The sequence below is a fragment of the Mirounga leonina genome, unplaced genomic scaffold (assembly GCF_011800145.1).
Source record: "Mirounga leonina isolate KUSES-001 unplaced genomic scaffold, KU_Mleo_1.0 Mir_117, whole genome shotgun sequence".
Lineage (NCBI taxonomy): Eukaryota > Metazoa > Chordata > Mammalia > Carnivora > Phocidae > Mirounga > Mirounga leonina.
In genome coordinates this window covers 612,564-636,959 of record NW_023270274.1, presented here as the reverse complement: position 1 = coordinate 636,959, position 24,396 = coordinate 612,564, and the positions used below count along the sequence as shown (strand labels likewise).

At 53.7% G+C, this 24,396-nt stretch overlaps 1 protein-coding gene across 1 annotated transcript in view; it reads right to left on the bottom strand.

Moving 5' to 3' along the window:
• Nucleotides 1–237: 237 nt before the first annotated feature.
• Nucleotides 238–24,396, bottom strand: part of LOC118007269 (gamma-2-syntrophin-like) — a 193,253-nt gene continuing 169,094 nt past the window's right edge. Inside the window, exons 15-17 of the mRNA XM_035000255.1 lie at nt 18,680–18,772; nt 13,212–13,322; nt 238–378 (exon numbers count right to left, since the gene is read on the bottom strand). Coding sequence (XP_034856146.1) covers nt 238–378; nt 13,212–13,322; nt 18,680–18,772 — 345 coding nt within the window. The remainder of the gene's footprint in view (nt 379–13,211; nt 13,323–18,679; nt 18,773–24,396) is intronic.

Below are 24,396 nucleotides of genomic sequence, written 5' to 3'. Positions count from 1 at the left end.
TCTATGGAAACACAATCTGGCTGTTAGCAATGGAAGCAGAGCGCAGGGTGCAGAGCATGCTTCCGTGTGTGACTCAGAGAGACGCCCGAGCGGCACCCTGGCCCGTCAGATCTAAGAAGAACGACCCATCTCTGCAAACTAGTGATGTATTTTATTGGTATCACAACTATAGGCTCATTATAAAATCACACAAAGTTGCAATATTTGCAGGAAAAAGTCATTTCTTAAGAAAATAATTTAACGTTCAGCGCTCAACAGAAGCACTTTCCTCGCAATGCTCTGGCGGTCCATGAATGCGGGGTCCACGGAGGCCACCTTTGCTGCTAGGAAGGCGTGAATGCAGTGCAGGACAGCCGTCAGGTCCGGGAATTCAAGCTCCTGCAAGAAAAAATAAAATGAAATGCTGTAAATCTTAGAAAAGCACATTACAGAACATTTAACAGATTCTATGCTTTTTGAGCTCCAAGGAAGCCAGGTACAAACGCGCATGAAATAAGGAAGGTTTAGGGTGGGAGGCAGAGTGTGATCAACACGACCACAGACACAAAGATACTGCTTCTGCATGGACAGTCTGACAGGCTAGCCTGTTTCCTCGCGTCTCACAGAGGTAATGCTCCCGCCTTCCATTTGGGCCCTGACTCCATCTCTGCGGGGTCGGGGGTCACATGACCTCCGTCTTGTCCTATTGACACTGGCCGGTCGGCACCCTGGTGACACTGTGATACGGATTTCATGCCAAAGATGGTCTTCCCTCTCTCCGCAAACCCCACGCGGGTCCCCACTACGTCCACGAGCAGGTCGGCGTGGACCCGCAGCTGACGCAGGCGTGAGTAAACCGTCCCAGTTAGGGTGCCGCGGGTCATCAGCGTCCTAAGGCTTCTGAGGGCGAACATGAAGCTTCTCCGGCTGTCGCCCCGCTCTACCCGTGGGGAAGGAGCTTTACACATCTTGTTCTGAGTTTTCTCTTCTACTTTGGCATAATAAAATTCCAAAATAATCGAAAACATCAAAATTCCTTTTAAGAGAACTGCTACCTAATTGACACCTTAACTAAATTTTGTCAAAACTGTCTTGTGCTCTCAACTGTTGAGAGGATATCAGAAGGAAAGTTCCAACAATGCAAGGACAGCAAGGACAGCAAGCTGGCTCGTCTAGTCCCAGATGTGCTCCTTTCCCCACCTGTAAAGGCAGGATCTCTGATATTTTAATTTGGGGGCAGGACCTCCGGGGCACGAGGGAGAAGTCGTCCCCCCCGCCCCCGGGTAAGGACATCCTTCCCCACCACCCATCTTAGCTTTTCTGAGCTGCTACTCTTTGTGATTCAAGATCTGACATCTCAAAAATGACTTCACGCTTCCCTTAAACGTGACGTCCACCTCGGTCCCCTCCTGGGACTGCGTATGCCTGTGCCTTCCTTCGGGAAGCTGCGCCTTTCGTGGGATGGGGACAGGATGCAGGTGGACAGCCAGTGTCCTGGGGAGGCCGACATGGGCCCAGGGAGCGGGAGCAGGGTCTCCACACGGGTGCGTCCAGGTGTGGGAACGGCGGATCTGCCAGCACATGGAGAGTGTCAGCAGGAAGGTGCAGTTGGCACAGAGGACCCCTGCTCATGGAGGGGTGGACCAGGGACCCTCGTGACCTGCGTGACCCCGGCCCCTGTGCTCCCAGCCAGCCCGACTCCAGCTACAGGAACCGCAGGAGCCCCGTTACTGCTTTCCACTTTGAATTAAGTTCCTCTTTTGCATGCGAGTGAATCTTAACCTTGACAGCTTACGGGATTGATTGATTATTGGTGACCGATCACTGTTTATTTTCACTTTGAGTAATGAGTAACGGTCAAGAAACTGAGGTGCATTCTCCTTCGAGAGTGTCCTAATATTCACACGGTTACTGCAGAATTACCTTACCCAGCGGCCCTGCCGTCCCTGGCAGAATCCAGGAGCTGCCCAAACCCCGTGCCGAACTTCAACGCTAGCTGACCCCCTAGTGATGCCCACACCCTGACACTCGACTCAAATCCCTTAGTCATGGTGACTTATTCCTGGAGGAAAGGAAAGCCAAGTTACATGATACAAGAACACGAGGTTCTTGCAAATTTCACACATACTTAATTCAATTTATGTGTTTCCAAGTTATAATTACTGAGCTTCTGGAAGGGACATTTTGAAAAAAGAGCTATAATGTCCACGTCATTTATGCTTCAGGATCTTGCAAATTGGAAATTGCTTCTCAGGTTCCCCACAGACTTACCAAGAGGAGCCCCTGGACCGGAACAAGGACCCAACGCCACTAGCATGAAGGCCAAATCCAAGCCTGACGTCCACGGTTTCTGATCCACATGTTGATGCCACACACAAAATCTCCCAAAGAGTCAGGGACAAAGTGAAATCACACCACTAAGCTCCACGCAAAACCCCAGTCCATGGTGTTGCAATCCAGGCGATTTGATTTAAAGCCTCAATTCTGACTTTTCCAGATGCTGAGTGAGGCTCCCTGTGAACAACTCACACAACAGCGGCGATTCAGGCCGAGACCAAGGTGTCTGTGGCGCGGCTGGCTTCCCAGCCATGTGTCACCACAAGGCTCTCTGGACGACACGTCTGCAGCTAGACCTGGGCGGCCCTGCTGACTTCTGACCGCACGCCCACCGGGCAGCCGAGGCCCGACACGGAGAGCCCCCGTGCGGGGGAGAGTGACGTGGGAGGGTGACGGAATCCACAGAGCCGCGCTTCCCTGAAGGGCCCGATGGGGACAGGCGCCGTGAACTAGGAGCTCTCTGTTCACCGTTCGGAGACAGATTCAAGAAGGTGCAGGTTACTGGGGGCTTCGCACGGCCCCACCGAGTCAATCGTGTTGTCTCTCTCTGATGTGATGCTGGCGGCTTTGTCCCTCAGACTGGTTTGACTCTGTGAAGACAGGGCGTCTTGGAGGCCCGTTCAGCTGACGAACGGATAAAGGACATGTGGTCCATCCGTACAGGGGAGCGCCATCCTGCCTTACGAAGGAAGGGATCCGCAGGGATGAGCTTTGAGGACACTGTGCCGGGTGGAGCGAGCCAGTCTCAGGAGGACACGCTCTGCACGATCCCCGCACGAAGCAGTGAGATTCCCGGGCGTGGACACAGAGGGAGTGCGCCCCCCGCACGCCGTCTCCCCCACAACCACACCAGCGCTCGGGGCTTAAGGGATCCTGAAGGCACACCGTCGTCTGGAAGGAGGAGGCCTCACCCAGCTGCCGCAGCGCCGGGAGCTTCTCCGAGCCGTGTGCTCACCCTCGAAACCGCAGCCTCCCGCGTGTTCTCTTCTCACGCACGGTCCAGTCAATCGCGTTTACAGGCCGCAGCTGCGCCAGGCGGAGACAGTGTGCGCCTCACAGACCAGAGGGCTGAGGGCCAGAGCGCCGGCCGCTCGCGCCTGGGACAGACACGCCTGCCTTCCACCCCAGGTCCGCCCGCTGTGCCTGGCCCTTTCCTCTGCGGCGTGTGTGTCCTAATGACCTAGATTTTTATAAAATGTTTTTAAGTATTTCATGGTGGCCGAAATAATGACTTGGAATTTGAGTCATAGCTTGCATGATCATCAACTTTTGAGTGTTTAAGACCTAGAACTTTTCCGTAACGAGATAAAACTTTTAGGAAGCCATGAGGATCTATACTGGGCTCCTCAAAACATGAATCATGAGGTCACCCGGACCTGAGAAAACGTGTCTTCTTCCTCAGTCCGCGCTCCGGGTCTGCGCCATCGCTCACAAGACGACACTTCCCATCAGCGCACCGACATTGAAATCCCCCGCGTGTCCTCAGTAAATCTTCTCCGCTAGAAATCACATCTCCATCCACAGCCCATCGTGGTGCACAAACTGCCGGGCATTTGTCAGAAAGTGTCTGAGCTGACGGACACATCTTCTGATGAGCGGCGGTCAGCCGCAGGTGCTGGTTTCCCCAACTTTGCTCCCCAGGGGACTCTGCAGGTGCGGGAGCCGCAGATGGAGCGTGAACCAGGGAGGTGGGGAACGGCGCTCCCGGGGACAAAGATCAGGACCTGCGCAAGGACAAGACTAGGGGTGGTGACGGCCGGCAGGAGGGACGGTGACAGACACCACAGAACTCCTAGTGAGCGGTCAACCGGCAGAGTGTGGGAAAACCAAAATCCCAAACGCCCAGAGGAGCAGGTTATGGTTGGAAAGAGGGAGTCTCCCTGAGGTCCTGCTTCCCCGGGGCGGCAGGGCCCCAGCAGGGGACAATCCAGCCTGTCCGCCCTCCGGTAAGACGGAGATGTGTTCAAAGTGCCCTCCTGACACCCATGGCTCGCGGCCCAGTCCCGTGTGGAGTTTGCCGGGCCCCCTGCGCCCTCTCTGTCCAGTGAAGGTCACTCACTTGGCTTCCGATCTGATTTCCTTGAAGAAAGTGCTCGTCCACGACCTCTGCGCGCCCCTGTGACTCATCTCTCCTGCTGCTGCGTCTCCAGGCCGTGAAACCTCCTTGCTCCGTTCTCTGGCTCACATTTAAACCACTTCCCCCTTCAGCAGACGAGGCAGTTGTAACATCATAAATCTTATTTATACGGAAGCTCAGCGGTATTACCTCGCCAGGATGTTAAAAAGTCTGACTTCCCCAAACAGCTCTGACAATCGCTTCTGCCTGCGTCCTCTCCCCAGAGACACCGATCTTAAAGCCGGGTGCCTGCTAGTCCGGGGCCGTCTGCACGAAGTGCAGCCTGGAGAGATCGCTCGCGCCGTGGGGAGGCTGCTGGGGCACGAGGGGCACCCGGGCCTTTTCTCTGCTCTGATAAACTTTTTTTTTTTTAAGATTTTTATTTATTTAACAGAGATAGAGAGCACGAGTAGGCAGAGCGGCAGAGGGAGAGGGAGAAGCAGGCTCCCCGCGGAGCAGGGAGCCCGATGCGGGACTCGATCCCAGGACCCTGGGATCATGACCTGAGCCGAAGGCAGACGCTTAACCGACTGAGCCACCCAGGCGATCCTCTGATAAACATTTTATCTGGGAATTTCCACGTTCTAAGGAAAATACATAACTCCCACAGAGACGTCAACAAAGTGAATCTCCTGAAGAGACAGGAAAAAGTTTCCCTCGTTTTGAAATCTGATTAAAAATCCCACATAGACACAGATGAATCGCAACACCAGGAAAAACATGCTCCCATGGTTTGGGGGCTGCCAGTAACTAACGAACACGTGTTAGCCGGTCATTGCCTCTCGTCCACCTCAGACGGGCAGGTGGACGCAGCTACCTGGCAAGGCGGCCCCCGCGGGCCTGGATGCATCTGCCCTCCTGCCTGAGAAAATGACGCCTCGAGGTCACTTCTGCTTTTCTCTGCCTACATCCGTCATGCTTCTCTGCAAGAGAATCTTCAGCCCTCATTCAGGTCCACGCGGCAGGAAGGACTGTGAGCAGGCACTTCAGGATGTGGTCCCGGCTGGTGATCCCGGCTCTCCGTCACCGAGCTCGGGAACAAGGCCGTGGACGGGGAGGAAACGGCTGGTAAGGAGGAGAGGGGTCTGGGCAGGGAGCTTCGTCTGGGCCGCCCGACAGGCAGAGCACCACCGCCTGCCCTGTGTTCATGCATTAAGCCCCCACTCGCTCTTCCAGAAGGTTCTGAAATGAAGCTTCTGCCAAAGCTCTGTGGTAACCGGCACCAGGCTGGTTCTCGGCAGGATGGCCTTGGATTGTGAGTGGGGGACCCGCCATCCCCCCACCCTGCGTCCTGCCCGTTAGCCTCACGTTCCCAGGCCGGCCGGCCCACCACTCCCTCCTTCTGGGCAGCTTGCTCTGGGTGTGGACAAGGGCCCCCAGCCCCCATCACCAGGTCACCGAGAAACCCTGTGCAACTCGCCCACCCCTTCTCACGGAGGAAACGCCTCTGCCTCTGGCGTTCGCCTGCCCCACATCAGGGTCAACTGGCTGCCAGGCGGTTTTGTCCTTTCTGGAAATCTGGACGTGCAGGCCGGGTCTTCAGACCACTGACTGGAGCACCTGGGGCAGCCTTTTTTGCTCCCCGTTCCATGTGGCCACGTTTCCACAACAAGCACGGAAAAGGCACCGTGAGCCGAGATCCGTGTCTGAGGTGGGGCTGCCGAGGCCTGACTCCCGTTCCACATCCCGTCGCCTGGGACCCTCAGCAAGTCACGCGCGCGGACCGGCGCTTCCCGCGACCACGGCGTTTGCACCTGGGCCGCGGAGAGGAAGGTGCGGGTGTGCAGGGGGAAACTGTGCTTCCACCCGCTGGAGGCACTTGGTGTCTCCAACGGCCGCTGGTGATGCCCCCAGCGAGGCAGCTTGGCGCACGGACGCTCGTTTAAGGTGGTCTCCATCGGACTACACAGTAGCACACACCACTCTTACTCTTAAGGAAGGCCCGCGCTTCCTGAGGGCGGCCACGGTCAGGGTCGGGGAGAGGAGGTGGAGCTCCAGCCCCGCGAGGCCCCAGGGGCCCGAAGTCCCCACGGATGGGGGCGAGGGCCCGACAGTGTCCTCTGAGGCTCTGAGGAGGGACATGCCAGCGGTGTGTGCCATGCTGAAGGACACTGTGTCTCAGGGAGAACCCATGGGTGAAGGCCATCCTTCTAAAAGCCACATCTGTCCCAGTTAAATTACATTCCTGCCGACTGAGCAGACGCGTGGCCATCCGCGCACTCCTGAGTCTGTGGGCTCCGTGCGGACACGTCCTCACACACCTGCAAGCCACGCGACCACTGTGGCCTCTACCCGGGCCCCGCCGGCCATCCCGACCTTTGCCCTCAAGCCCCATCCCTAGCCAGGGTGGGTTCCTGTGGGCCCCGCCCCTCCTGTGCAGACGCCCTCTCATTCCTTCCTTTCCTGCGCGTGGGGACGGCAACTAACGACCCTGTCCACACCGCTGACGACGTAGCACCAGAAATAAACTAATCCCTATCATGACAGAAAGCCGTCCGTGCCTCAGAAGGCATATTTACATCTATCTATTTCTTTACCCACATCTTTGAATTGAAATATCATCTTTTAATTACAAAACTGATATTATTTCGATGTCCAGAATAGAGAGCCTAACAGAGATGGTCTATTAAAAAAAATAGAAGAGACAGTCACGAGAATATGATTTGGCCGACAGGGTGATAAAAACTATGACCGTAATTACCAGGAAGAAAAATAAAACCACCCGGCTCCCCGAGGCCCCCCCATAGCAAGCGTGTCGGCTGCATTTGCAGCTCACAGGGTCAAACCCGCGCCTGGGGCCACTCCCCATGGCAGCCTTCACCACACCCGCCCAAAATCTTCCCCTGGAAATAGTCCGCAAAACAAAACCACGCGCAAGCAAAGACCCCTGATGTCCTGGGATAGCGGGTTACTGAATCTGCTCGGACAGAAACTGAGCATGTCTGACACGGCTTCTAAACGTCCCATAAATTCCAAAGTGTGTCTCGGTATGCGTCTGGGTTTTCTATAACTCTCCTGGGAAAATGAAGTTCCCCCATAGGACCTGAGGCTCATTTTCAGCTCGTCTGAAAGCTGAGTGGTTAGACATCAGGTAAGTAGACTTTTTTCCTGAAGGACCCGGGCACGTATGGACCTTGGCCCAGACAGGCCATTGTTCTAAAGCCCTTTCTCTCCCACCTGTGAATGCCCAAGCCCAGCGGTCCGAGAGGGGAACGAGTCCGGCCCATCCACAGGCCAGCCCTGAGGCTTGTCTCCTGGGCCGACGGCACTAACGAACATCTCCAAGCCCCTGACAGCCTGAGGCCCGAGACCTGACGTCTGCTTGAGCAGCTGCGGGGCAGGTGTGAGGCTTGGAGAACCAGCAGGTGCACCCAGGGAGCCCCCTCTACTGGGTGGCCTCGAAAACAACGTGTACGAGGGGCGCCTGGCTGGCTCCATCAGCGGAGCAAGTGACTCTCGAGCTCAGGGTCGTGAGTTCAAGCCCCGTGTTGGGTGTAGAGCGTACTTAATAAAAAAGAAAAGAAGAAGAACGTGCACAACAACGCTTTCCAAGGAACAGCTAACTGCGGGGGGCGTCTGAACGTGGGCCGCATGGACACCAGAGGGTGGTGGGGAGACAACAGGCAGATGGACCAGGCTTCCCAGCGCCAGGAGCCCACATTTAGCGTTGTTCCAGCCATCGGAGTGGCACATCCGCAGTCCCATCCCGGCTCTGAGTCCCATCCCATCACGTCACCGTGGTGGAATCCTAACCGAGAGGAGAGAATCCATTCAACAGAAGGTCATTAAGAAATAGTAACTCAGCTTCTCGGGGACGTGCGCCTTCTTTCACGGCAGGATTGTGTCTTACGGGTTTCATCTCTGTCCCTGGTTCTGAACGTCTCCTTCGCCCCACGTCCCAACACTGGCAGAGGCCCTGGACACAGCCGACGCTGGACGGTGTCTTCCCAGTGAAAGTCTACAGGAAGGCGACAACCTCAGAGGCAGAGGAGTTGACTCGAAATCAGGCGGAGGCCAGCAGATGAGAAGCTGCAAGGCCGCTGGGGGTGGCTTCGTGGGGACCAGGCAGGGTCCTGTTGGCTGGCACGCCCGTGTGCCCCGTGCTGCGGAGTGAGAGTTTCACGGAACGCAAAGGGAGCCTTGGCGGTCGCTGGGCTAGCTGCCTGTGCTCTACGGGCGGGCTGGCCTTAGTCTTTCTCCTGAAAATGGGGACATGATGACTTCCGAGCCAGAAGGAGGCCAGGCTGAGCTAGAGACCCACATGCTATTAACTGAGCTGCGGCGGCCACACGGCAGGGCGCTGAGGGTGTCTGAGGCTTCCGGCAGGGTTCCAGTGAGTGGGCCGCGGACTCACGGACCTCACGGAGCCTCCCCGACGGCTCGCCGCACGAAGTGAGAGCCGGCCGGCACATGACTACCGTCTCTGCCCTGGGAACCTCCTCTCCTCGGTGCTGGTAACTCAAGGACAAGGCTTGTGCTCAGAGAGTCGGTTCCATGGCGTTTGTTAGTGTGAACACTGTGGTTCTGTACCTTCGGCCACACAGGCTCCAAACCAAGACAAAGACGTCACCTAGAGCTCCGAAGTTCAAACGTGGCTACTTCATTTCTGGGATGAGCCACTTAGGAGCCTGGTGCAGGAGCAGAGAGAGAGAGACAGAGATGCTGAATGGCAGAGAGACAGAGACACCGAGAGACAGAGACACACGGACAGAGACAAAGACACAGAGAGACAGAGACACACAGAGAGAGACAGAAAAGGAGACAGAGGGACAGAGGGAGCGCGCTAGCCCTGTTGTTGTTCCAGCTCCATGAGAACGGGTTAGGAGACAACCCCACAGACACTCTGGGAGGGGCCACACTCACAGGCACCGCTCCTGCTCACACCCACTGTCACGTGGAACGCCCAGTGGCCCACCCGCGTGTCTCCACGTGGTGGCGCTGCCTCGCTGTGCCCCCCTCCCTGCACCACCTGCTTCCCAGCTCCTCCAGGTCGGCCGCATCGATGACGAGTGCCGTGGTACCAATGCTCTTGGCCACAGAAGCTCAGCAGCCTCGTTTCAGGCTCAGAAACACAACTTCCTTTACTCGCCCGAGAGCTCGGACGTTTTACATACAAGCGTGTGCCCCCGCCCAGGCTCCGAAGCCCTGTCAGCACGCTGGGCCGACTCCCTGAGAGCCGAGCAGCAGGTGTTGGTGGAGTTTACCCGCTCGGTCACTTGCGGGTGACAATCACACTCCACTGCTCCTCCCGGAGACACACTCATCCTTCGTTAACAGCGCACTGCCTTCAACAAGCACAACGGGCTTCCTGCACGCGCACGGGCGATCACCCACACGTAGCATCGAAAGTCTCGGACTTTAAAGGCAATTGGAACAATTTCCTCCTTGGAAACTGATAAAAATTTTTGTGCGTGTATCTAATTTGCTCTTTCTTTTTTTTTTATTTAAGATTTTATTTATTTATTTGAGAGAGAGAATGAGAGAGAAGAGGGTCAGAAGGAGAAGCAGACCCTCCGCCGAGCAGGGAGCCCGATGCAGGACTCGATCCCGGGACTCCAGGATCATGACCTGAGCCGAAGGCAGTCGCTTAACCAACTGAGCCACCCAGGCGCCCCTAATTTGCTCTCTTTGTTCATTAATCTATTCGTTTAAACACGCTTGTTAAGTGCTGAAGTCAAAAAGCTAAAATCAAGCTGCTCTTCAGCTACTCAGTCTGTTGGGAGAAGTGAAATCCTAGAGAAGCATGCACGATGTCCACATGGCTCCCGGAGCTAGGTCAGGCGATGTAGGAGCCGGGGACACTGGGAAGGGCACCGTTGCCCCGAGGCTCAGTCCTTCTGGTCCACAGTTCATGGCAGCAACACGCGGCCAACACGCGGAACAGGAGGAAAGCAGATCCTTCACTTCACAATTCCTTTAGGAGAAAGAGATGAGAAGAAGAAAACCAAATATTTTCTTTAAAAACTGCTGCACCCCCTGCCCTGCAGCCATGGAAGCGGCCTGGAGTCAGTGCCGATCTCTGCACACATCCCAGGCTCATGAGTGGTGTCCTGGGGCCCCCGAGCCCCTCAGATTCCGGGGGACCCTGCGTTCTCACAACGCACTCGTCACCGAGGCACTGCTCGGGCCAAACAGTCCAGAGAGTTTTCAATAAATATTAGGAGGAAAATCGTTCCACGGTTTTCACTCCTTGAACCAGGAAATGCAGGTAACAGGAACACCGTCTTCTCTGAGGCAATAACCCGTTCCTGAGTGACATACCACTCCCACCCAGTACCTGCAAAAGCTGGGGTTACCCACTCAGACGTCCGTGCCGAGGGCTGTTTGTTTAAACGGAGCCTCAAACCTGAGGGTTCTCACGGGGTCCAGACTCCCCTTCTGTCTTTTCCAATTTTCCTGTCCCTCACAAGCTGTAGTACACGTGGATGTCGGCTCAAGGTGGCTTCTGGAAACAGCCGTTCTGCGCCCAGTTCTGCTCCTGGAGGCCCACCACACACGCATTCTCTTCTCGGCCGGGGGAGAGAATTTGCATCACCACCTGCCCAGACCCCGCAAGGCCCTGCCAGGGCTCCAGGCAGCATGCCCACCGGCCCCTCACTGCACCTCTGTCTCTCTGTGTATAGCTGGGTTCTCGTATTCTCAACTGTATTTTTTTTACAGAGACATCACAGCAAACTATTTAAGCTTCAAGCCCTTCAAATCTTGTGTCCATCCCTGTGGCCCCACAACTTTCTAGGGCTCTGTCTTCACCAAATGAAAACAGAACCGGTCCAGTCTACAAATGCCGCAAGGAAATTAAGATGTTTCAAACACATGCCCCAAATTCACATGCTGTATCTCACACTGTCCAGTTTAGATTACCCAGGTCCCACTCTTCTCATGAATACAGATCACCAAAAGTTCTAAACCTTAAAAAAATCAAAATAAATGCCTTTCAACCTAGTGAAACCTGTGTTGCCTGTCAAAAGGACCCTCTGATATCACAGAAGGTGCTGGATATTCCCAAAGCATGCGCCCTAGGTCAGCAGGTGCCCTGCCGGAAGCTGCTAGAATATCCACAAGCATGAAACCCTTCAGACCTACTGCGAACTGACTTCCAAAGTGTCGCCCATGCTCCCAAAGAATGCACTGGAATAAGAGGTTTGCAGGATTTTAGCAGGAAACCTGTTACCAGCTCCTCCAAAGGCCAATCAAGTACCAACCAGGTTACCCATGGTCGCCGTGTTAATGCAGGGAAAATGCCAAATATAGAATCATCTCAAGTCTCCCCACTCCCTCCCACGCTGCTGGTGGCGGGTCTCCCCTGGACTCCGTGTGCCCCCCTCACCACCGTGTCCTGCGTCCGGACGAGGTCTGCTGTCTCACCTGCTGCCCCATCACACCCCCTCATGACCTAAGTGCCCTGAGAGCATTTACGTTCAGGCTTTGATTTTATCCATTCCCCAAACGTAAGAATATCAACAGTTTCTGTATAATTGCAGTTGTGCTTAAAAAGTAGATACGGCAGGTGCCTGGTGGCTCAGTCGGTGAAGCGTCTGCCTTCGGCTCAGGTCATGATCTCAGGGTCCTGGGATCGAGCCTCTCATGGGGCTCCCTGCTCTGCAGGGAGTCTGCTTCTCCTGCTCTCCCCACTCTTGCTCTCTCAAATAAATAAAAATCTTTAAAAAAAACATAGATACGGAACATTATTTCATTAAACTCAATAAAAAGATGTTAAAAACTGACATCTGGCTATAACCACGTCCTCTGTGATGTGTCTTCTGATTTCATCACAACACGATGCAGGAAAGAGTTGGATCTATTTACAAACCGTATGTGTTCGTGGGTCTCACACATTTGGTTTTTTCTTTCTTTTCTTAGTGCCCTGGATTTATCCTTTGATTTGTCTTTAGTTATATTAAAACTGGGTTGTTGACAACACGTGTACATAAAACACGGAAAAAATCCTTTGTTGGCAGTAAAACAGCTCAGTGCCACGAACTTGTAAGTTGTGCCTGAGCTCCTTTTGTTAACGGCGTTTTGGTCTCAGTATTACAGACAACGCATCAGCTGAATTGTGCATAATGCAGTTTGTAAAACTCTTCCTTTCAATTCTGGCTTCTCATGTGTCTTTTTTTTTTTTTTTTAAGATTTTATTTATTTGAGAGAGAGGGAGTGAGAGAGAGCATGAGAGGAGAGAGGGTCAGAGGGAGAAGCAGACTCCCCGCTGAGCAGGGAGCCTGATGTGGGACTTGATCCTGGGACTCCGGGATCATGACCTGAGCTGAAGGCAGTCACTTAACCAACTGAGCCACCCAGGCACCCTCATGTGTCTTCTTGTTCTTTTTTGGGTTTTGTTTTTGTTTTTGAGAGAGAGAGAGAGAGGGAGAGAGAGAATGTGTGCAGGGGGTGAGGGGCAGAGAGAAAGAATCTCAGACTCCGTGCGTCCACACAGGGCTTGATCTCACCCCTGAGATCATGACCTGAGATGAAACCAGGAGTCAGATGCTTAACCGACTGAGCCACCCAGATGCCCCATCTCATGTATTTTTAAATATCGATCTCCTGTTAACGTTTGGTAATGAACTTGTGATTTTTAGTAGAATCAATTAATATGTTTCAGTGATCCTGGTCTTAGGCTGTAAGCATCTCTATAGGAGACAGACTCCCGGCTCTTCTGATGTCCCGGCCATCTGAGCTCTGAGGTGGGTCGTCTGCATGCAGGGGGAACGAAAACACGATCTGACCATTAGGTCTTACTCCACGTGTGGCTGGCAGCAGCGTAAACCAGGTTCCCTACCTTCACCTCTATCTGTCTCGTGTCCAGATGCTGGAACAGCAGCTTCACTCGAGTGTTTCCGTCATCTGAAGATCCCTTAAGCTGAGAAAATTTAAATCTCCAGAGCACATTCTGCAAAAGAATGAAATTATGATTTAGAAATAGCTCACTTACGTCATTAATATCTATTCATATATCAAATACTCCATTTTTAAAAATGCAGACATCTGCTTCATTTTTTTATCTACCCTGAGCATGTGATAAGAGCGTCCACCTTCCCCTTCTTCAGTCTGTGCAAAGTGACCTCCTCAGACTGCCCGCATCCTCTCTGTCCCTGCACTGGGCTCCAGGTGTCCCGCAGTCCCGGACCCCGACCTGGCAGCACGCTTCCCGCCACCCCACCCACCCTCCCTGGCTTTCTCCTTCCTGTACGTGGCTACCAGCGTCATATGATCACTGCTCCTTCTTCTGCTCGCAAGACTTTTTATTTATTTATTTATTTATTTTTAATTTTATTATGTTAGTCACCATACATCATTGGTTTTTGATGGAGTGTTCCACGATCCATTGTTTTCGTATAACACCCGGTGCTCCATGCAATACGTGCCCTCCTTAACACCCATCACTGGGCTAACCCCCCCCCCCACAAAACCCTGTTTGTTTCTCAGAGTCCATAGTCTCTCATGGTTCATCTCTTCCTCCAATTCTGTTAAAATCCACTAGGAGGCCCACTTCTTGCTATAGAGCACGAGACTTGGTCCCCGGTGCAGACAGAAGGAAAACTTCATTCCCACTGACGGCCCCACCTGGGGCTTGTCCAAATCACCTCACGTCGGTTTCTCCTGCACCAAAGCTGAGAAAGGCAGTGATCACATCTTCGTACTGCTGCAAAAATAACGGGCTGTTTACTAAGGTACTTCAAGATGAAATGTGCTTCATAAATTCTCACTGTTTAATAAAAAAGAAAGTCTGCAGCAAATAAAGACTTAGTGGTTTTTATAAAAGTTAGTCTGTGCTTACAGACACTTCATGAGAAACGTCTTCATCTCCCAGAAGAATCCAGTGCAAGCTGCAGTTTCTAGTATATAAAAGTGCTTGTTTTGAAAGAGTGAACCATCTTTCTCTAAGTGTCACAAAAGGCGAAGAGGCAGCGACAGTGGGGGAGGGATTCAAAGGCACTTTTGCCCTGGCGACCCCTGACCCCTCACCCCCACTGACCTCAGGGTCTTGTACTTCTTTCTTTTTTTTGAATCCAGGCTCCGTGTTTCAGGGCAAAGTGTCCAAACAAGCTCCATCAGGTGCTGGGACTCCTGAACTCCATCAGGGTCTCAGGGAACAATATCTGGGTCTTTGCTTTCAGGATGAGGAAGGTGGGTCTACACCAGCCTCAGCGGGGTTGGGTGTTCTCACTCCCAGCCGGAGGGCCTCTTCATGTTGGAATTAGGAGGTTCTGCCCAGAACTCACACTGCAGGCGCCGCTTCCTCGGAAGCAGCCCCTGGCCCACTGCCATCAGCCACCAAGCAAAAACCACAGCACAGTTAACCAGAAGGTGCACTGAGGACGGTGAGCAGAGCGCTGGCCAAGCTGCCGGGCTCCCAGGGCTCCTGTGCCTGCCGGCGTGCCCGCCTCTGAGACTCGGACAGAATGGCCCAAATCTTGTCTGCCTTGGACGTTAACACTCCCCCGCTTTCACGCGGGAACCTGTCATCAAGGGAAGCCAGGGGCATCCTGGGCATCATGGTTTTGCCAAATTCCTTGGCAAAGCCCAGACGGCTCTGTGATGAACAACAGAACCACATGTGGTTCAAATCTGATTACGAGGAAGAGCCTAATAGGGGTCGACCCTCATCAGGATAACACTTAGGAATTACCTCAGTAATTAACATCTCACGTGGTGTCAGCTGTTGAGATATTACAGACAAAAGACCTCCGCGAAGCGCCGCTGCTGATCCTCACAACGGAGTCCTGCGGGTTTATTACTGTTACCTTCCAGCACATTCTCTCCACACTGACCCTGTCCTGAACCTGTCTTGCTTTCAAAGGAACACTGCCTTTGGAGAGCACACACCCACAGTTCACTGGTGTTCAGTTATGTCCGATTTTCTCCCACAGCCGCGCTGCATCAGGGACGAGGGCGCTTTCATCAGCCACTGTGCAGGGAGCCGGGTGCAGGGCTGTCTGACTGACCGTGGGCGCACCCGCACCACACCCACACGCGGTTTTGCAGGACAAGATGGCGGGGCGGGGGAGCAGGAGGTGGGGGGCAGGAGGTGGGGGGGTTGGGGGCTGGGGGGCAGGAGGTGGGGGTTGTGGGGCGGGGGGGCAGGGGGGGGGGGGGTTGGGAGGCCGGGGGGGCGGGAGGCGGCTCCCGTGCAGTGGAACTTCCTCTGCTGGTGGGCTCTTTCCGAGTCACTTCCAAGTCCTTCTGAAGTCGTCTTTCTTGTACCTAAAACAGAACTTTTCCTGAAGAAACCGAACATGCCATTTCCATGAAGGGTGCCGTGTCTGCACGTGTCCCCTGAAAGAGGTACCAGGCCAGTAGCTGAGTTTTGGGATTGTAAGCTCTTCTCCAAAACACGCGTGGGCTCCCCAGGTGGGATCATGATGGCTGTCCACCTGGACCTCAAGTGCCGCCCCCACCCCACACACAGGCGGGAGACGCGTCTGGACACAGGGTGAGGTGGGAGGGAATCCTGGGTTTCGGGTCTCGACCTTGGAAGACGAAAGCATTTGCTGAGGTTGTAGTGATTCAACAACAGTCCCCCAGTCAAGCGCGTGTTACAGGAAACACCCTGCTACATCGTGGGTGGTGACCGTCATGGCTCGAGTCCTTCCTGACACACCTGTCTTGTTAACTACTGACAACGAAAGCAGGGCCCCCAGGGGCTGGCTGGACGGCCCTGGGTCGGGTTCGCGGTGTCTGTGGCATCACTCATCCTGCATGGCCACGCTGTGGGGCTCTTCCTGCCAGTCAGGCCAGACCCAAACTGACACTTCCTCTCTGACAAGAAAGTCATTCCTTCCCAGTTTTTTCAAATCTAATCTTTCTGTTCTTCCTTGTGGGATTATTGGGTTCCAGCCCAGCGGGGAATCAGGTGAGAGGACTTCCACAAGGACCGCCACGCATCACCCTCAACGGAGACGCGTTATTTCTCTGCTGTCTGTGTGGAATGTCTCATCGGCAGGAAGACGTTCTGGAATGCAAGCTCACGTTTACAGACAAGGCCGCTTCCCAACACGACCCCAGGCAGAAAGCAAATTGGGGAAAGTTCACTCTGGTCCTAGATCTCAAGCGACACTTGATGGCTCGTCTGTGGGCTGTCTTGCTTCTCTGCTGCCCGATGGCCCACAATCTGTTCCCTGCTTCTTGCTGATGTCCTCTCCGGCTTCTGATTTGGTACACCAGAAATGGGACGTCGGTTACCACCAAACCAGAGGGATCAAGAGTGAACAGTCATGGCCGCCCAGCGGGCCGCCGAGTGAGCTGGGCGTGTGCAGGAACCCGTGGCTTCTGCGCAGAGACCCATGTCAGCCCCAGCAAGAAGGCGGGGATGCACACGCACAGAGAGGTCTGGTTTATTCTGGCTTAAATGGTTTGAAGATAATGTCTAGAAATTTAAAGATATTGGACAACACGGTTTCCATTCGTTTTGTAAGAGCAGGAAAAATGTGCACAGCCAAGCATGTTTGCTTCCTGGTGATGGCAGTTCTCGCGTTTCACTCCCTTCCCATTCTGCAGAGGGACAGCTGATGTGAGCGGTTCACACGTGGAGACGTGAGTGGTTCACATGTGGAGACAACCGCTCACCTCTCCTCTGGCAAACACAGAAGTGGGGAGCTAAGGAATCTGACCGCACGTTTACTTCCGAGGCTCATGTCCATGCAGGTGCCCAGCATTCAAACTGAGACCCCTACCAAAACCTCGTCTTTGTTCTTATGAACATTTGGTGAATAATACCGCCACCACATTGTGGGGCTACTTCTGACCCCGAAGTAACTCAAAATGGTCTGATCTAAAGCATATTATAGCATGGAAATATGAATTATCTTGTGAATATAGGCGTGGTCAACCTCAATCTAAATGTTTCTAAGGCCAAAAAAATCTATGTGATTTTTCCCTAATAACTTATATTAACGACATATTGAGAAAACACCATTTTCATAATTATTCACAATTATTCATATCAATCTAGAAATAATGGAAAACCTATGTATACTGAATTTACAAATGTCATCATACATTAAAAGAATAAAGATGTGTCAAATGGAAAAGAGTTATAAGTATTTCATAGATTTACAACCCACTGGTATACTCTTCACAGTTAAGCCGCAAAAGCTTTTCTTTTGAAAATTAATTCAAATATTGTAAATTTAAAAATTTTAAAAAGGCATACACGAAACAAGGCTCTGGAACAATTTTCTTTTTGTCACGTTCTTTAAAATTTCCAGTTACTGTCTTAAATCACGACAAATACATAAGTCTGCTTGAGATTCTCCCTCTGCCCCTCCCTCCTCTCTCTCCCCCTTCCCTGAAAAGTAAATAAACAAATAAACACTAGGTAGAGCCCTACTGTGAAACCTCCTACCCTTTTCCTGGGAGGGAATAAAGTAAGAGCGCAGTGAGTTTTCTAGTGGAGAATTCTATTAAGGAGGCAGCCCCTCCTCAGAACAGAGCTCCCGGCTCTGCACCTTGTTGCTGGCCATTCCGTGCACGGCAGGGTGCTTACAGTGTCTGTGATCTCCCCCCGACTAGATGCCAGCAGAAACACCCCTTCAAATTCCCCCAAGGGCAAACTCACCCCCGTGGGAGCCACTGTCTAGAAGAATGGGGAAGACATGGGCCAGACCTCTGAAAAGCTAGGGTGCGATTTCACAGGGCATCCCGAGTTGGCTGCGATGATTAACTCGTACAAGAGAGTATCCAAAGGTTTTACAGGGAGGTCTGGAAATAAACACTGGTGAGACTGCCACTTGAGATGTGGCGTCCCCAGCTCCGTGCCGACCCACGGATGGGCACAGGCTAAGCCGGCGGGCTCTGCGCCCCTGCCGTGTGATGCACCTGTCCTGCCCACGTGTCCCCATCCTGCATTCTGAATGAGCCCCGTGGGATGACATACTATGGGCTGAGGTGAACGCTCGGGCTCACAGAGATGCTGGTGGAAATGGTGGTCTCCTGTGCGGTAAGGGGAAGTCAACCACAGCTGAGCACCTGGTGAGACCCGCCGGGAACGGCTGCTGTTCTCTCACCAAGATGCTCAGGTTTGAGGCCAGGCAGTAGATAACATTTCTTTCCAAAGTGTTTACCTTCGGGCTGGAGGTCTTCCCCTCGAGCAGGACCCAGGAGACCCTTCCGTGCCGGCGCGGATGGTGGTGGCCGGCACCGCCGTGCACACGGCAAACCGGCTGGGCTGGTGGCATCCCGTCCGCTCCACTGAAATGTAACAGTGCGCATCCCTGGGCACTGTGCCGTGCCTGCTGGGCAGCTTACCTTTGTCTTACTGTCAAAACAGGTGAATCCCAACGCGAAATCCACCGTGAAACACAGCGTCTCTCCTTGCCAGCTACACGTGTACGTTCTGGACTAGAAAAGAGCATTCATTTTGAGAAAACATTCTTTAGCAACGGAGTTCAACACTAACCAGGTGGTTGCAGTATCCCCCCACAATCAGAAACCAAGTTTTTAAAAGTCCTGACGTTTTGCATGCAGGCAGTGCTTTCTGGGATTTTGTCTACAGGCAAACACCTCGAACCACGTAGGAGCTGGACGTGGGGCCTGCACACCACTCTCACCACAAACAAGCAAACGGGGCCCAGCAAGTCCTCAGTCAGCAAAGTGGTTTGGAAACACCGGGATGCCTAGTTCCGCTTGCTAATGCGTTTGGAAGGACTTGGGGCGTGAGGCGCTCACTCTCCTCTCCTTGTTCAGGGCCCACTGGACTGAAGGCCAGGGCCGCAGGCCTGCTCCCTGGGAACCTGGACGTGCTTTGGGGAAAAAGATTCTGAAGAGCAGCAACACCAAAACCAAAGCACAGACCCCCGCAGGGGAGAGGCTGTGGCCGTGTGGCTCCTGTATCACCCCCGGGCGGGTTTGGGTGAGGTCACCTCTGCCGTCAAACTCAACATGAACGCCTCGTCTGCTGGGTGTGAGCACACGGATGCTCAGGGCCGGCTTTCTCCCCTGGGCGGGTGGCCACACACACACACAGCCGCAGGCACACAGCTCCACGCGTCCAGCCACGTGGGACAGAAGCACCACAATGCCGAGACCAGGGCTAGTATCTGCACGGCACTCTCAACAGAAGGAACTAGGGCTAAGCCTTAACACAGGAGGAGGAACATTAATATCTCGGGAAGCGTTACTTTGCACAACCTGTGTGACGAGGCTGCAGGTAAAACCTCCCAGCCTCAGCGCAGAGGGGAGCTGAAGGCGGCGCTCGGGCCTCACCGCAGTGGGCAGTGTCTTCCGTCCCGTCAAATTGGGGGCCTTCCATCAGGATGCCTTCCGGACTTTTCAGCCCCCCTCCTCCTCCTCTGGGGTTCCACCTCAGCACACAGGTCAGCTCCCTTCAGCCTCGCAGGCCGGCCATGTCCAGCCCGCGGTGACTCCTCCGTCCTCCATTCCTAGGTCCAGTTCAGCTGCTGAGCCTTTTGTCATGAGGACCTTCATCTCGAACTGTGGGACTTATCTCCTCGTGTGGCTTCAGATCTCCCTGCTGAGGCTTTTCTGTCTTCTCATCGGTTTCCAAGGTTTGTGCTTCACTTCCTTTCTGACACACATCGATCACTGCTGCTTGAACACGGTCATCAGATATTCTAACGCCCAACATCTTCGTGCTGGAAGCTACTGCCTTTTCACTTGGTTTGAGATCTTCCCGGTTTACTAAAGCCTGGATATTTTTGTATTATGAGATCCTTGAGCTCATTTAAGTCTTCTACATGAGTATCTCTGGCTCATCTTCCATAGGGGAGGGGGCTGTCCGGGGACCGCCAGGGCAGGCAGAAGTTGAGGTCCCCCTCTTGGTGTTGGACCCTACTGCTGATGGATGGGACGAGAGTTCCAGCCCCATGAGGTGGTCCCTGCTTCTGCTCCCTGACACCACCTGGCGGGGGGTGGGGGGCTATCGTTCCTGCCTGGCGGGGCAGAGGCATTTGCTGAGGGTGGGGTGAGTTCGTGGGGACGTCTGCGTGTTTGGCTGGCGTGGATCACTTACTGTGTAAACCGTTTCTGTCCCACCAGGCTGCCCTTCCTGGTCCTGGGCTGCAAGGAGCAGCCGTGGTGGGTTTTGGGGTCTGCACCTGTTGGTATTTCTGGGTGGCCCCTTCTTCTGTGCCAAGTCTAGGACACACACGGGAAAGAACACACAGGCCCTCTGCACCATATGGTCCTCCCGCCCTGAGGCCCCTCACTGGCCCTCCCGAGTCACTAATTCTTTTAAAAAGGTTGTTGAGTTAGTGGCCACCACCTTATTCATTAATTTAATAAACTAACACTTAAAAATTACCTTGCTTATAGGGCGCCTGGGTGGCTCAGTTGGTTAAGCGACTGCCTTCGGCTCAGGTCATGATCCTGGAGTCCCTGGATCGAGTCCCGCATCGGGCTCCCTGCTCGGCGGGGAGTCTGCTTCTCCCTCTGACCCTCCCCCCTCTCATGTGCTCTCTCTCTCTCATTCTGTCTCAAATAAATAAATAAAATCTTAAAAAAAAAAATTACCTTGCTTACTACTGAGATTCCCCCCCCGGGCTCTGCGGGATGCGGTGCTGTTAGATCTGTATTTGGAGCAGATGTGTGCAGGAGCCAGGCAGGGTGTGGACAGCGTGTGGACAGTGGGAGGCTTTCCATCACCGCTCATGGCCAGAAGCACAGCCCACGTGGGGCGGTGGCACGGTGGGCGCCGTGGGCCCCTTGCAGAAGGCTGAGGCTCACACCTGTTCAGGCCGTGCAGACCACGGGCGCTGGTCCCTCCTGCGTCCCAGGTGAGGCTGCGCAAAGCCCAGCTATGTTCCCAGCGAGCCTGCGCGGGGCGCCGGGCACATGTGGGGGATGAATCCACGTGCACCTGGTCACCCTGGCTGGGAGGCTGGGGAGGCCATGCTGTTTAAGAAACAATCTTTAGAGGGAAATCGAGGCAGGCATTGACGTGGACAGCACAGCTGTGGGTCTGAGCTGCCTTGGACCACATAGCTTGTGGCCCCATTTGTGAACGTGCCCGAAACCGTGGGGTCTGTGGGGCGCTAGGACGGCACGACCGAGGCCTAATGCCTTTCACTCCACCTGTAAACAGCACGGCCACAAACTCAATGTGCCGCAGCCATGGAAAAATCACGCTAATAAAGACCAAATAGCTCCTCACAGGACAGTAGGCTGAACTAAATTAGGCTGTAATAAATACAGTGTCAAATAGCACATTCAAGTTCATTTTCAAGTGTGTTAAAAAATTCGCACTCTGGTACCATTAACCAAAGGCATGGAAATTAGCCTCTGAGGTATTCTAGAGAGCGCGCAGCCAGGGCGTAAGCGAATGAGAAAGTGGAGGAAGGGATTCTGTTCCTCAGCATGATGAGAAGCGAGCGCATGTGAGGCCGAGGTGCTCTCCCTCTCCCCGACTCGTGCGCTCTCCTGGCTTCCCCGTAAACGGCCCTGTTCACCGGACTCCCTCGCCCAGCGCACTCCGGGCGGATCCCCAGGGAGGCCCCGCGGAGCAACGTGCTACGCAGCATCAGCTGGGAAATGACCGAATTCTGTGGAAACCTCTCCGTTCTCCTCCATGTATGATTTGAATGGTGACTAGACGTCCAGAACACGTGACATGTTGAGCACAAGTCCCATGCCTGTCCTCAAAGCAATCCTTGGAGAGACCGGGACTCTCGTCCCCGGGAAGATGGCTGTGCCCAGGTTCAGGCCAGCAGGTGCGTCTCCCGTGTGCTACCCACACCTGTGGGAGGAGAGGCCGCTGCGATCAGCCCCAAGCATCCTGGACTCATCAGGTCACCTACCACCTATGTCCACAGGCCCCTTACCCTGAGAGAGCAGAGGCTGCTGGGGACACGACATACACACGCGGCTCCTTCTGGGAGCAAGGAACAGAGAGGCCGTGTGGGGAAAACTCTTCCTTGGAGAAGCTAACAAGCACACCGCAAATGTCCAGGAGGTGTTTGACCCACCTGACTTACAAATAAAACAGAACACTTTAGGGCACCTGGGTGGCTCAGTCGTTAAGCGTCTGCCTTCGGCTCAGGTCATGATCCCAGGGTCCTGGGATCGAGTCCCACATCGGGCTCCCTGCTCTGCGGGAAGCCTGCTTCTCCCTCTCCCACTCCCCCTGCTTGTGTTCCTGCTCTCGCTATGTCGCTCTCTGTCAAATAAATAAATAAAATCTTTAAAAAAAAAAAAAACAGAACACTTTAGTCACAAACATAAATGTCACAATGTGGGTAGTTTTTGGAATTGGTGGTTTCGTGGACAAGGCTTTCATTTTCTGCTTGTTCATGAAATACACTTTTAAGTGAAATTTTGAAAGATAAACCCAGTTTAGCACTGCCTTACTCAAAAATATTTAACATTCTTTTTTCGGGATCCACACATAAACTCAGAAAGACACTGGTTTGGAGTCTTTGGCCAGAAGTAAATTGATGAGCATGTGTCCATTTTTGGGTCCTGTTCAGGTTTTCTGGAAGATGCCTGGCCCATGGTGCTATGTATGGGAGGCTGGGGTCACAGTGAGAAGCCGGGGCAGGAGCTCACCGTCCCTGAGTGTTAACTCTCCAAAGATGCATGGACGCCAGATGCTGGGGTGCGTCCCTGGTCACACCCTCTACTGCCCTCCGTCTGCACGAGGGGGCACTGGCTGGGAAGAGCAACTGTCAAAATGCCCCCGTCCATAAAGCTGGCGTGGCTCTTCCCTCACTGGGAATGCTGCTCTGGGAAGGGCTGCTTGAAACCCTGTAACAAACCAGGGACAGAAACAGAAACGAGCAGGCATAGTTCTGAGCTCCACTTAGTTAAATTAAGCTGCAAGGGGTTTTAGAGAAATGAAGTGCCAGGTCCTAGTCCAATATGTACGTTGGCATCTTTCTGCGAAATATTCAGAAAAGCTCATTCGTACCAAGAAAATGCTAAGTAGCACCCCTCAAAATCACATTATGTTGGCGATTCACTCTGGAGACTTGCAAACATTTACCATGGGAATGACTTGGTTCAGAGTTTTAAAACACAATTTCCACCGAGAGCGTAGCTCCGATGAGTCTGGCCGTGTGACTGTCTCAGCTCTCTGTGTTCAAACAGCCAGTGACGGGATAACGCACGTAGAGTGGGCACACTGGGCGGGGTCTGGGCCATGCAGGGACAGCCGTGCAGGGGCGGATGGGTGGGAACCCTGACCCCAGCCTGCTCTCGGAGCTGGAGGACCCTGGATGCGGCGATCAGTGCGGCAGGTCTGCCCTCCCCCAGGGACGAGCAGGTGTGGTGGCTCGGGCAGGGGTCACAAGAGCCGTCCAGGACACTCGGCTGGCGTCCCGCGAGGCCCACCACTCTGCCTCCTTCTCTGCAGCAGTGCTCCTGGGCCACATTCAGAGGTTCTGAGTTTGAGACCCGGAGCTCCTTGTAGCTTAGCTACCAGCCCCTGTGGCCACTTCCATCTTCACATCAGTATTCTGTGCCTCTCGGTTATATTCTCAGCTTAATTTGGAAAGTAGATGTGCAGCCTCTTTGTAGTAAAGGGCACCTGTATGAATGAGTAAAGGGAGCTCAATGTACTTCAATAAACAACAGTACCACTAACACCAGGACATGCCGGCATCTGTTTTGACTTTGTCCCCTGCATCAGTAATGGGAAATCCACTTCGCGGCACAGACTGCTGGAGGATGTCCCGGTGAGTGATGTGCTGAAGACAGGAGGCTTATGCTGAGTCCGGCTGGACCAGAGTTTGCAGACACAGAAGTCGGCTTCTTGTGTTGGGTGCCACTGGGGGGTGTTCATGTAGTCCAGCTCGAAGCCTGGCATTCTAAATATGCTGCGTGCATTTCTGATCAAAAACAACCAGCAGCATTTACTCAGATCGGCCATGATCCCGACTAAAGAGTGAGGAAGTTGATAAATCATAACTGAGGTGAACACACAGGCTGTGGTGCATGTAGTAATGATGCCACACCTGTACCTGTAGTAACGATGCCACACTGGTACCCATAGTAACGATGCTGCACCTGAA